General features: G+C 46.0%; 1 protein-coding gene across 1 annotated transcript in view; it reads right to left on the bottom strand.

Annotated features, from left to right (window-relative positions):
- The window catches only part of LOC104846919 (zinc finger protein 699-like), a 76,872-nt gene extending 64,620 nt beyond the window's left edge, over positions 1-12,252 (bottom strand). The window contains exons 1-2 of the mRNA XM_064290933.1: positions 12,184-12,252; positions 10,024-10,185 (exon numbers count right to left, since the gene is read on the bottom strand). Of these exons, the coding sequence (XP_064147003.1) occupies positions 10,024-10,185; positions 12,184-12,252 (231 nt within the window). The remainder of the gene's footprint in view (positions 1-10,023; positions 10,186-12,183) is intronic.
- Between the last annotated feature and the right edge of the window lie 1,669 nt (positions 12,253-13,921).

The raw sequence follows: 13,921 nt of genomic DNA, 5'->3' as shown, positions 1-13,921 counted from the left end.
CCCCACTCTTCTCCCCCACCTCCTGGCCTCCTCTGCTTCCCACTAGCTGTAGTCTCTTGGCCGGGAGGTAACTGCTTTGGCTCCAGGGTGCTTGGATTTGCTCTGCCCATACTGGCTGGGTCCCTGAGCTGATGTTGCTTCTTTCCATTTCTTTTGGTTTCTTCTGTACCTCCCACCACCTCCCCCTCCCTTCTCTCGAACACCTGGTTCCGTGTGCCACCTTTGCTTCTTCTCGAAAGGCTGTGAAGCCCCGCTCAGCTATGGAACCACTCCCCTGGCCCGCAACACCATGCTAGAGGGATCCCTTGGGCTTTTTTTTTTTTTTTTTTTTTACTTGTTTTCTTTTTCTTTTCACATCTTTGAGCCCCTTCTAGCCAGGCTGCACTGCATTGCTTAGAAGCCACTCCCCCAATCTGCACAGCTGAGTAGGTGGAATCCCTAGGGGTATTTCTCTTTCTCTCTCTCTCTTTTTTTTCTTTTCTCTCTTTTTCCCTTTCTGTCTGTCTTCATTTCTCAGTTCTCATTTTTCTAAACTTACCTTCTTTTCCTGTCTTCTTCATACATGGTGCTGTGTGACATCTATACCCCCTCTAGCCAGGCTATACTGCGTGGCCTAGGAGCCACTTTCTCAGTCTTTGTGGTTACACTGGTGGGACACCTAGGGGCTTTTCTTTTCTTCTTTTCCAAATTTTAATCTATTTTTTTCCTATTTGCTTTTCTCCATGTCTTGGTTTCTCACCTCTCCATTCCAATAGCAAGCTCCCTTAGCACTTTTTTTCCCTTTGTTTGTTTGTTTGTGGGTCCTGTTCCTCTCTCCTCTTTCCCATAACCATATTAACTTCACACATCACAACCTTTCCCCTCTTTTCTGCCTACCTGCACTGTGTACTGAACATCATACCCCCGAGGAGCACAGGCATTACCTATTGGAACCTGTTCAGCGCTAATTCCTGGCCCACCTGTCAGCCCTAATATGTGCCACAAACAACCCATTCCAGCCCCTTGCCTTCAGCTGGACCTGCCCTGCTGCACCATAGCTGATAGGACAAAGAGGTGCAAAATATCATACCCAGAGACAAGCAAACAACAAAGAACATGCAGCCCACCTGCTCAGACATAACCAAATAAACAAAAAAGCAGGATGAAACAAACACAGCTACAGTCAAGACATGAAGACACTAACTACTGAATGTCCCAAAGACAGCATACAATATCAAAACATATATATAAAAAATAAAAAAGGTCAAGATGTTTCCAGTAGGCATCCAAAATAAAACACTAGATGACTTTTCAGTAGAAGAAAAGGCACTAGAACTACCTGACAGGGAATTCAAATTTCTAATATTCAGAGCAATCCAAGAGTTGAAGCAAAAAGCAGACAAATATGAGGAAAAAATAGGCACATTTATGGAAAAGGTGGACAAATTCATGGAAAATACAAAGAAATGGAACAATTCAGGAAAGTAATACAGGAACAAAATGCCAAAATAAATTCACAGCCAGAGACCATACAAAAACAACAAGTAGAAATTCAAAAGATAAACAACAAGATTTCAGAAATGGACAGTGTCATAGAAGGGCTGAGGAGCAGCTTTGAAATGATGGAAGACAAGATTAGCGAAACTGAGGACAAACACTTGGTTACACCTCTGAGGAAAAATCAGAAAAAAGAACAAATGAAGAAACCTTGAGAATTATGTGGGATACAACGAAAAACAAAATTTTTTGAGTGTTCACAGTTCCTGAACAGGGAGAGAAAATGGAAAACAAGAGAGGATCATTGAAGAATTGCTGACAGAAAACTTCCCTAATATCATGAATGATGAAAATCTGACCATCCAAGAAGTTCAACGAACCCCATATAGGATAGACCCCAAAAGAAAAACACCAAGGCATATCATAATCACACTTGCTAAAAGCAAAGACAAAGAAAAAATCCTGCAAGCAGCTTGAGGATAACAAAAAGTTACATACAGAGAAGGAAACAAAAAGACTAAGCTCTGATCATTTGGCAGAAACCATGCAGGCAAGAAGGCAGTGGGATGACATACATAAAATCTTGAAAGAAAAAAATTGCCAACCAAGAATCTTTTGTACTGCAAAACTTTCATTCAAATGTGATGGTGAAATTAGGACCTTTCCAGATAAACAGAAATTAAGGAAATATGTAAAAACCAAACCAAACTTACAAGAATTATTAAAGGTAGTGCTTCAGTCTGAGAACAGACAACGTCAGACCACAGCCTGAATCTAGAATGCGAGATTGTACCATCCAGATACCAACCTAGGAAATGAACTCTCAAGAACTATCCAAAACCAAAATGATTGCGACAGGGAACCAGAGAGGTTAATCTGTAAATGACAACAATGTCAGAACAATAAAAGAGGGAATGAATGGTATAGGTATAGAACTTTCTAATAGAGAGGAAAGCAAGTTCAAGTAATAATGGACTGGTTCAAACCTAGGAAAATAAGGGTAAATTTCAAGGTAACCACAAAGAAAGTTAACAAACCTACTCATCAAAATAAAGAAAAACATAAAGTCTCAACAAAAACAAAGCCTACAAAAACAAAAGAAATAAAAAAGAAATCCACAAACAAAAGGAACTCAGCACAGGAGAGTAAGGTGAACAAAGAAAATGTTAGCACTACAAAAAAAAAAAAAAAAAAAAACCCACTACAAAATGACAGCAATAAACTCACACCTATCAATAACTATACTGAATGTAAATGGCCTAAATGCACATATAAAGAGACACAGACTAACAGAATGGTGAAAAAAACAGGATCCCCCAATGTGCTGCCTACAAGAGACACATCTTAGAAACAAAGACGTAAATTTATTAAAAAATCAAACAATGGAAAAAATATATCAAGCAAATAACTACCAAAAAAGAGCAGGAGTAGCAATACTGATCTCAGATATGATAGACTTTAAAACAAAATCCACCATAAAAGACAAAAAAGGGCACTATATAAGGATTAAAGGGATGATCTACCATGAAGACTTAACCATAATAAACATCTACGCACCCAATGACAGGGCTCCAAAATGCATAAAACAAACCCTAACAGCACTGAAAACAGAAACTGACAGTTCCACAATAATAGTAGGAGACTTCAACACACCACTGTCAGTAAAGGACAGAACATCTAGAAAGAAACCCAGCAAAGATACAGAAGAGCTAAAGAGCACAATCAGCCAATTTGACCTCATAGACATATATAGAACACTCCACCCAACAGCTGCAAAGTACACATTCTTTTCCAGCTCACACGGAATGTTCTCTAGAATGGACCACATCTTAGACCACAAAGAAACCCTCAAAAAAATCCAAAACATTGAGACAATACAAAGTATCTTCTCTGACCACAATGCCATCAGAGTAGAAATTAACAACAGGAAGAGTAAGAAAAAAAAAAAAAAATCAATTACTTGGAAACTGAATCACACCCTGCTTAAAAACCACAGGGTAATAGAAGAAATCAGAGACGGAATCAAGAAGTTCCTAGAATCAAACAGGAATGAAAATGCATCATACCAAAACCTTTGGGACACAGCAAAGGCAATCCTCAGAGGTCAATTTATAGCACTAGATGCACACATTTAAAAAGAAGAAAGGGACAAAATCAAAACATTAGTTACATAGCTAGAACAAATAGAAAGAGAACAGCAAAAGAAGCCCACAGCCACCAGAAGACAGGAAGTAATAAAGATCAGAGCAGAAATAAATGAAATAGAGAATAGAAAAACAATAGAAAGAATAAACAAAGCCAAAAGCTGGTTCTTGGAAAGGATCAACAAAATCGACAAACCACTGGCCAACTTAACAAAAGAAAAACAGGAGAGAAAGCAAATAACCCAAATAAGAAATGAAATGGGTGACATTATAACAGACCCAACTAAACATTATGAAAAACTATACTCCAACAAATTTGAAAACCTAGAGGAAATGGACAAATTTCTAGAGACATACTACCTACCCAAACTAGCACAAAATGACTTTGAAATCTGAACACACCCATAACAAGAGAAGAGATTGAAAAGGTAATAAAAAAACTCCCAACCAAAACAAACAAACCAAAAAAAGCCCTGGCCCAGATGGCTTCACCAGAGAATTCTACCAAACGTTCAGAGAAGAGCTTACATCAGTATTACTCGAACTATTTCAGAATATAGAAAAGGAAGCCATACTTCCAAATTCATTGTATGAAGCCATCATAACCCTGATACCAAAACCAGGCAAAGATACCACAAAAAAAGAAAATTACAGACCAGTATCTCTCATGAACATAGATGCAAAAATCCTCAACAAAATTCTAGCCAATAGAATTCAGCATCATGGAAAAAAAAAACAAAAAAAACCCACCATGACCAAGTAGGATTCATACCAGGTATGTAAGGATAGTTCAACATTAGAAAATGGATCAATGTAATCCACCATATAAATAAAAGGAAAGAAAAGAATCACATGATCATCTCAATCGACACAGAAAAGGCATTCGACAAAGTCCAACACCCATTCCTGATAAAAACTCTCATAATAAAGGGCATCTACGTAAAACCAACAGCCAACACTGTTCTTAATGGAGAGAGGCTGAAAACATTCCCCTTGAGTACAGGAACAAGACAAGGATGCCTTTTATCACCAGTTCTATTGTGTTGGAAGTCCAAGCTAGAGCAATAAGGCAAGAAACAGAAATAAAGGGCATCCAAATTGGTAATGAAGAAGTTAAACTGTCCCTATTTGCGAATGATATGATACCGTACTTAGAAAATCCAAAAGACTCCACAAGAAAACTGCTGGAACTAATAGAAAGATTCAGCAGAGGAGCAGGATGCAACATAAACTTACAAAAACCAGTTGGATTCCTATACGCCAACAAAGAGAATGATGAAAAGGAAATCAGGAAAACAATACCATTTATAATAGCCCCTAAAAAAAATAAAATACTTGGGAACGAATCTAATCAGGGATGTAAAAGACCTATACAAAGAAAACTACAAAGCACTACTGCAAGAAACCAAACGAGATTTACACAAATGTAAAAACATATCATGCTCATGGATAGGTAGACTCAGCACTGTGAAAATGACAATTCTACCCAAAGCAATTTACAAATACAATGCAATCCCGATCCAAATACCAAAAAAATTATTTAAAGAGATGGAAAAACTTGTCATTAACTGTGTATGGAAAGGGAAGAGGCCCTGGATAAGTGAAGCACTACTGAAGAAGAAGAATAAAGTAGGAGGATTTGCACTACCCATCCTCAGAACCTACTATGCAGCTACAGTAATCAAAACAGCCTGGTACTGGTAAAATGAGAGATATATTGACCAACGGAACAGAATTCAGAACTCAGATGTAAATCCATCCATATATCATCACCTGATCTTCTGCAAGGGTCCAAAGCCCATCAAATGGGGAAAAGACAGTCTTCGTAATAAACGGTGCTGGCAAAACTGGATGTCCATCTGCAAAAAAATGAAAGAGGACCCATATCTCACACCATATGCAAAAACTAACTCAAAATGGGTCAAAGACCTAAATATAAAGCCAAAAAACTATGAAGTTCAAAGAAGAAAAAATAGGGTCAACACTAGAGGCCCTAATACACGGCATTAATGGGATACAAATCGCTACCAAGAACACACAGGCTCCAGAGGATATGCTAAATAACTGGGCTCGTCTAAAAACTAAACACATATGCTCATCAAAAACTTCACCAAAAGAGTAAAAAGAGAACATACAGACTAGGAAAAAAAAATGGCTATTACAAATCAGACAAAGGTCTAATCTCTGAAATCTACAGGAAAATCCAACACCTCTATAATAAAAAGACACATAATCCAATTACAAAGTGGGCAAAGGAAATGAACAGACACTTCACCAAAGAAGACATTCAAGCGGCCAGCAGACACGAGAAAATGCTCACAATCTCTAGCTATTAAAAAAAAAAGCTATTAGAGAAAGGAAAATCAAAACAACAATGAGATACCATCTCGCCCTGGCGTTACTGGCACAAATCAATAAAGCAGAAGATAACAAATGCTGGAGAGGCTGCGGGGAGATGGGAACTCTTATGCACTCCTGGTGGGAATGCAAAATGATACATCCATTTTGGAAAATGATATGGCACTTCCTTAGGAAGCTAGACATAGAAATACCATATGATCCAGCAATCCCACTCCTGGGAATATATCCTAGAGAAATGAGTCATCACACGGACAGACATACGCACACCCATGTTCAATGCAGCATTGTTCACAATATCAAAAAGATGGAAACAACCTAGATGCCCACCAACAGATGAATGGATAGACAAACCATGGTACGTACACACAATGGAGTATTACACAATGCTAAAGAACAACGATGAATCTGTGAAGCATCACATAACATGGATACATCTGGAGGACATTACGCTGAGTGAAATAAGTCAAGCACAAAAGGACAAATATTGCATGACGTCACTACTGTGAAAACTCATGAAAAGGTTTACATACAAAAAGCAACAATCCCTGAGGGTTACGAGGGAGGGGAGGGGTGGGGATGGAAAAACACTTAATAGTCAATAGTTAAGCGGTAACTTTGGTGAAGCGTAAGACAGTGCACAATACTGGGGAAGCCAGCATAGCCTGTACAAGGCAGGGCCATGGTAGCTCCATAGTCACATTGAAACTCCCTGAGGACCGAATTGCTGGGCTGAGGGCTGTGGGGACCATGGTCTCAGGGAACACCTAGCTCAATTGGCATAACAGAGTTTATAAAGAAAATTTTTACATTCTACTTTGGTGACGTCTTAAAAGCCTGTGAGCGGCCATCTATGATACTCTACTAGTCCCACCCCTTCAGGAGCAAGGAAGAATGAAGAAAACTAAAGACACAAGGGGAAGATTAGTCCAAAGGACTAATGGATCACATCTACCATGGCTTCGACCAGACTGAGTCCAGTACAACTAAATGGTGCCCGGCTACCACCGACTGCTCTGACAGGGATCACAATAGACAGTCCTGGACAGAGCTGGAGAAGAATGTAGAACAAAATTCTAACTCAAAAAGAAAGACCACACTTGCTGGCCTGACAGGGACTGCAGAAACCCTGAGAATATGGCCCCCAAACACCCTTTCAGCTCAATAATGAGGCCACTCCTGGGGTTCACCCTTCAGCCAAAGATTGAACAGGCCCATGGAACAAAACAAGACTAAAGGGGTGCACCAGCCCTGGGGCAGGAACTGAAAGGCAGGAGGGTAATAGGGAACCCAGGATTGAGAAGGGAGAGTGTTGCCATGTTGTGGGGTTGTTAACCAATGTCATACAACAATGTGTGTACTAACTGTTTGATGAGAAACTAGTTCGTTCTGTAAACTTTCATCTCAAGTTCAATTTAAAAAAAAGAAAAAAGAATCATGTTTCCTTTGCTGGGATTCCCCTCCACCCCCCACCCCCAGCTTTGCATTTGAATCCTGCTTTTGCTTGGAGGTTATATGTAAACCCAATTGTGCCTGCGTATTAAGATTCAGAATGTTGCTGACATAACTCCTATGAACTCCCTACTCGTAAACCCCTTGAAAGTAACTTGCCTGCCTTCCCTTGGGGGGCAGTCTTGGCAGCAGCAGCTTCAACTGGCTCCTTTTCCTTGTACAATGAAATAAAGATTGTTCTCCCACCTCAGTCCCTTGTTTATTAGCCAATAAACAAGTCATGCAGAGTAAGAACCTGGGGTTTCCACCAGGTAACAACCTGCCAGGTTGACCCCCGCCCCCCGAATGAGCCCTGAGCAGCACCATGGACTGAGCCTGAGCCCTGGCCCTGTTGGTACCCAGACACTGGCCTTGACCAGGTTGCTGAACCATGGTCTTTTACTTGTCATGGCCCTAAGGTCAGGGCAGGGCCTGGAGTTGGGTCAGGGCTTTACTTCAGGCTTCTGCAGACCAGGAAGCTCCTCACTCCTACCCAGGTCTCAGGCTTAGTCCCTCCCATGGCCACACCTTAGTCCCACCATCTCAAGGGTCAGAGGTTCAACAGGGAAAGGATGAACCTGCTGTCCTGGGAAACTTCCCCCTTTATCCTGCGAGGGCCACCTGCCCAGTGTGTTCTTCCTGTATGTGTTCCTGGCGTCACAGGTCTTCAGCCTTTTCCTATATGTCTTCCAGAATTTTGGATTTCCCGGCATTGCAGCCCTGCTCCAGGTCCAGAGGATCCCCACATTCCATACAAAAGTGGTGGGAGGCAGTGGGGGTGTAGGCTCGGGGAGGCCGGAGACAAGCATTTATCCCCGAGCACCTTGGCGCTGGCCCTGGGCACATAAGTGCAGAAGCCAAATCCTCCCTCCTTCTGCTGAAATCACTCTAATACTCCCTCACTTTTGTTATCGGAAACATGTCTTTTCTCTCCAGTATTTTCCAATGTCCTCCGTGTGGAAGATCCAGAAATTTCCACCTGCCCCAGTGCAGACTTCACTGAGATTTATTTGTGGACAAGAATCCTTGGGTGGAACCTGGGTGCGTTACTATGTGGGGGCAGCAATGCCCTTCCTAAAACTCTAATTATCAATATAGCCAGCAACCACCTCCACCCAACCACAGGAGATGGGAGCTCCCAACAGCACCCCCCACAACCTCAAGAGATGGGAGGTCTTACCACCCAAACAACCAGGGGAGGTGGGAGTTCCCACCATCCCTACAAGTCAGGAAGACAAAGCTCCCACCACCACCCACCCAGTCAGGGGAGACAGGAACTTCCACTGCAGGCATCACTCCCTGGGATATGGCCTGGGAGCCTGGAGCAGAGCCATCACCATCTAGGCTGACACCCCTGCATTGCACACCCATAACACACAAAACACAGCTGCACAGGACACAGTGCAGCTCACCCTCAGCGTGGTGCCTCAGGTGGAAGATTTGGTACACGGCTGTGACCTTCCTTCGGGGTTGTCTAAGGACCCCAAGGAAGCTTGCTGGTGCAGAGGTTAAGAGCTCAGGCTGCTGACCAAAAGGTCAGCAGTTCAAATCCAACAGCCACTTCTTGGAAACACTATGGGGTCATTCTACTCTATCCTATAGGGTTGTTATGAGTTGGAATTGACTCGATGGCACACAAGAAGGAGCCCAAACACCACCTTCACTAAAAGGATGTGGGATGAGAGGTGATTTCACTCCTGGCTACAGTGACCTGGGCCCCAGCCAGAGCCCAAGGGGAGCCCTGGGACCAGGACCAGCTGCAGGTGGTGCCTGGCTCTGCCTCCACCCTTGCCCAAGGGTCTGGGGAAGAGCCTCTTGCTTGAGGTGTGTCTGCAATGCTGCTGGTGACCACATGGGGCACCAGAGCCATGGCTTTGCCCAGGGCTGTACTCAGAACTGCTCAGACTTACCAAGATCCTAGGCCCTAGTGGTGCCCTGCACTGAGGGTGGTCCAAGTCTGAGCCCTGGCTCCATATGGGGCCTCAACCCAGGCTCAGCCTAAACCCCAAGCCAAGACCTGACCCCAGGCCGAGGCCTGACCCCTGTTAGAGCCTCACCTGGCCCCAGGCTGAGACCTGACCCCAGGCTAAGATCCCATCCCAGGCTGAGATTCAGCCACAGTCTGAGTCCTAACCCCAGGTTGTACCCTGACTCCGACACCAGACTTGGCAAGGAAACAACCAACAATACACTTGTGGCTCTTGGCCAACCAGGGGCTGAATCAGCTATGTCCCTGTTGTAGGGCCTGAGGTCAGCATTTGGACACCACTGGATGCCTTGAGGGACAGGGGCAAGGCCCCCTCCAGTTGTACTCTTTCCTGGTTTGTGCTGGTCCTGGCCTGGGCTCGTCACCCATCCTAACATTGATTCCAGTGGCATCTGGGAGGGGTGTCTTTGTCCCTGCCCAGGGGATCCTTGGATCTTGGGGGCCCCTCAGGGAGGGCCTAGCAGTGCTGGGCCGGTACGGGGACCAGCACCTTCTACGAGGGAATCGCATTCCAGGTTGCGGGGGTCTACAGAAGCCCCATGAGGCAGTTTCTCAAACTTTTCACACCGACAAGCCTGTGGAGTTGGGTGCCGTCAGTTTTAGAACAACGCCGTAAGTGACAGCCTCTGACACTGATAATGATGCTGACAGTGGCACTGCGGGAAGGAAGGTCTTTCCATCTTCCGGAGGTGCTGGGCTGAGGGCCGGACACAGGCTGGCTCCCCAGGGCTGCGGAACAAACAGTCCCAAGTTAGTGGCTGAAACACCTGCCCTTTATTATGTCTCGGGCTTTGTGGATCAGGAATCCAGCCATCAGCTGGGCTGCCGGGGGTCAAAAGTGCTCCCCCCAAGGCCTGGCATCTGGGGCCCTCCCTGCTGGGCACTGGCCAAGGGTCACTTTGGTCCATGGCTCCCTCCCCCGACTTTATTCCTTCACAGGGGGTTCCTTTTCATTGTCTGGGTGCTGCTAAGTTTAAAGCCCTCACTCACAGTGACCAGCCAAGAGGAATGGCCGTGTGTATCTGTCCATTTTGAGATGATTTAAATTTTTCAGAAACATTGCAAGGACAGTACAAAACTCCTAATCCTGTCGCCCAGTTTCCCCAGCTGTTACATTTTACGACATGTGCTCCCCATCTATACCTTGGTCTTGTCTGTGTTCGTGTCTGTTTCTGTATCATCTGTCTATAAACAAACAGTTGCCATGGAGTCACCCTGACTCATGGCAGCCCCATGAGTGTCAGAGTAGAGCTGTGCTCCATACGGTTTTCAGTGGCTGATTTTCTGGAAGGTGATCACAAGCCTTTCTTCCGAGGTGTCTCTGGTTGGACTCAAACCACTAATCTTCTGGTTAGCAGTGAGTGTTGGAACTGTTTGCCCTCCCAGGGACAATATCTACCTCTGCCTGTGTCTTGTTGTTTCTAGACCTACTCAACGGACAAAGCTAAGAAATAACCCAAACCAAACCCAGTGCCGTTGAGTCGATTCCGACTCATAGCGACCCTATAGGACAGAGTAGAACTGCCCCATAGAGATTCCAAGGAGTGCCTGGTGGATTCGAACTGCCGACCTTTTGGTTAGCAACCGTAGCACTTAACTACTATGCCACCAGGGTTTCCAAGCTAAGAAATAGATGTATGTAAATACACAGGTGTACACAGGCATGCGCGCACGCGCTCACGCGCACACACACACACACACTTAATGTCTACTTGTGTGTCTCTCTAGGAGTCTGTATTTAAAATCCTGCGAGTTCTCACTGGTAAGTCCAGTTCCAACCAGTCCGCTCAGGGCACCCCCCAGCCTTCTCCCGCTACTATTTGTGGCCCCTCGGACAGTGAAAAGCCAGCCCCATGAGCCTCCAGATACTCACTCACTAGAAATCTGCTGACCTGATGCTTCCTAGGCCCCTGGCCTGCTGTCACCTCCAGGAGAAGGAGAAGGAAGGGATCATAAGTAATCTCGGCAGGGTAAAAACTACAGGGAAAAAAAGCACATGGGGATTTTGTTTCCAGCATCAGGGCAGAGCAGGTACCTTGAATTTCTCTCCTGGTGAAAAACACTAAAAATCCTGAGGGGAAAGTCCTTCAAACCTCACCCACCGCCTTAGGGCAGGCAAACCTGCCAAGGAAGAATACAGAAGCACCAGTACGGTGCACTGCAGAGAAGGGAGGCCACTTATCTGGAGCATTCTGTGGTGTCCTATCCTTGAGTGCTGTCCACAGAAGGGTGCAGGACAATAGGAGGGGTCTACCCAGGGGGTGAGTTGGGGCCCAGGGTGACAAGACCCCTGATCCCAGTGTGTAGTGCCTGCATGGGCTTGCCTGAAAGCAGTCCTGAGTTGGCCTGTCCCTGCCCATCCTTTCTGGAAGATTCTCCCAGGGCTCAGCGGCCAGAATGTACAATTACACGAAAGAACGGAAACCAGGCCTTGGAGGCCTGAGAAGCCTGGAGCATTGAGTCCTCAGATGTTGGGCTGTGAAGGCAGGGGTCGGTGGGCGGGTTTGGCCTGTGAGGGTCCTGAAGGGGTGCACCCCAAGGGCAGGGATATGGGGCCTGGGCCCCACAGGGGTACAGCAGAGACTATGGGTTGGTGGACTTCCCTTGTCTCCATATCATCACGCTAGTCCCCTTTGCTCATCCCCCCATCTCCCTCTCACCTCCCTGCTCTTCCTGAGGGGGCCGTCACTTTGGTGCCACCCTGCCAAGGAGGACACCCTTAGCTACCTGGCCACTTGTCGCAGCCCAGGCGGTGCCTCCAGCCCACGGAGTGGCCCAGTGGCCCCCAGGGGGCATTGCTGCCCCTTGCATGGGATTTGTCATCTTTGGTTTTATTATTGCTTTACCCCGTACCCGGAAACCCTGGTGGTGTAGTGGTTAAGTGCCACAGCTGCTAACCTAAAGGTTGGCAGTTCAAATCCACCAGGCGCTCCTTGGAAACTCTATGGGGCAGTTCTACTCTGTCCTATAGTGTCGCTATGAGTCGGAATCCACTTGATGGCAACGGGCTACCCTGTACCCGCTGGTGCAGTGGTTAAGTGTTAGGCTGCTAACTAAAAGGCCGGCAGTTTGAATCCACCAGCTACTCCTTGGAAACCCTATGGGGCAGTTCTACTCTGTCCCATAAGGTCACTAAGAGCCGGGATCGACTCAGTGCCAATGGGTTTGGTTTTTTTGGTGGGTTTTCACCCCCCAGCATGTACACTGCTTCACATTCCGTGGAAGTGATATCAGGGGTTAATGCCTGTAATGCAGAAAACTGTGAAGCATGTAACTGTCTGGCCGAGGGCGAAGAGCAGGACCATGGGGTAGGGGGTAGGGGGCGCCTGGGGCAGTTGGGAAGGACTAGTGGAAAGCAGGGACTAAGGCCCCTTTGCTCCCTCCTTTCCTGGAGGTTTCCCTGTGTCCGGCATCCTCAAGCGTCCTCATGGTTCTTCTGACCAGACCCCAACTGGGACTCCGCTGAGTGGAGATGACTTTGGTGAGTCCTCCTTCTGGAACCCAAGGGCTCCATCTGCTGCTGAGGGGAGGGAGAAGAGAAGGTGGTGAATAGTGGTGAAGTTGTCATTAATTTAAAATTGAAATATATAACCCTGTCATAAAAGTGCACAGCCCAGGTGAGAGTAGAGGCAACTTCCATGTATGACTCTCTACCCCAACTTCTCAAGAAACAGCAGGGAAATAAAGCAAGAAAAGCAGCAGCCACCACAAGTCAAGTGCCCATCACCACCCCCTTCAACACCAAGCAGGAGGATGTTAGCAAGCTGAAGAACTATAGTGTCAGGAAGGGAAGGAAAGGAAGACCAAGAGATCATAGCCTGGGTGGGGGTGGGAGGAAGTCACTGCTGTGCAAGGGTGCCCAGATCAATGCCAAGGACGGGCAAGCAGTGGGGAGAGGAATGGAGGGGGGTGAGGGCTTTCAAACAAAGGCTCTCCTAAAACAGAGAACGCAACTGTCCCTGTCACTGTGGAGTGCAGTAGCCCAATCGGCCTCCTGGGAGCTGGAAGAGCCATTAGGCTCCGGAGTCCCCTCCCCACTGCCACCCATGCATCAGGCCCCTCTTCTACCTGGGAGGACTATGGGGAGACAACGGCAGAAACTATTGAGGAGGGGACAAATAAACCTTGCACAACAACTTGTGGACGAAAATGTCCAGCTCTGGGGATGGAGAGAAGGCAGAGGTTTCAGTGTGGAGGGAGTTCAGAGCTCCTCCCCCTCATGAGCAGCCCCAGAACTGCCAGTAACCCCACCTGCTGAGGGCTGTACCTCACCCAGTCCACAGCTACCCAGGCTCCAAGTCTATGAACTTAAGATCAGGGGAAGGCCACCTTGGTGGTTTGCTTGGAAGGAAAGAGAGGAAGAGAAGGTAGAAGCTGACAGAAATGTGTGTCAGCTTGGCTAGACAATGATTGTTTGTTAAAGACACCCACTTGTGTTGCTTCTGTTGTGCCAGCACTAGATGAC

The sequence above is a fragment of the Loxodonta africana genome, chromosome 9 (genome assembly GCF_030014295.1).
Source record: "Loxodonta africana isolate mLoxAfr1 chromosome 9, mLoxAfr1.hap2, whole genome shotgun sequence".
Taxonomy (NCBI): Eukaryota; Metazoa; Chordata; class Mammalia; order Proboscidea; family Elephantidae; genus Loxodonta; species Loxodonta africana.
This window is presented reverse-complemented; position numbering and strand designations above follow the sequence as displayed.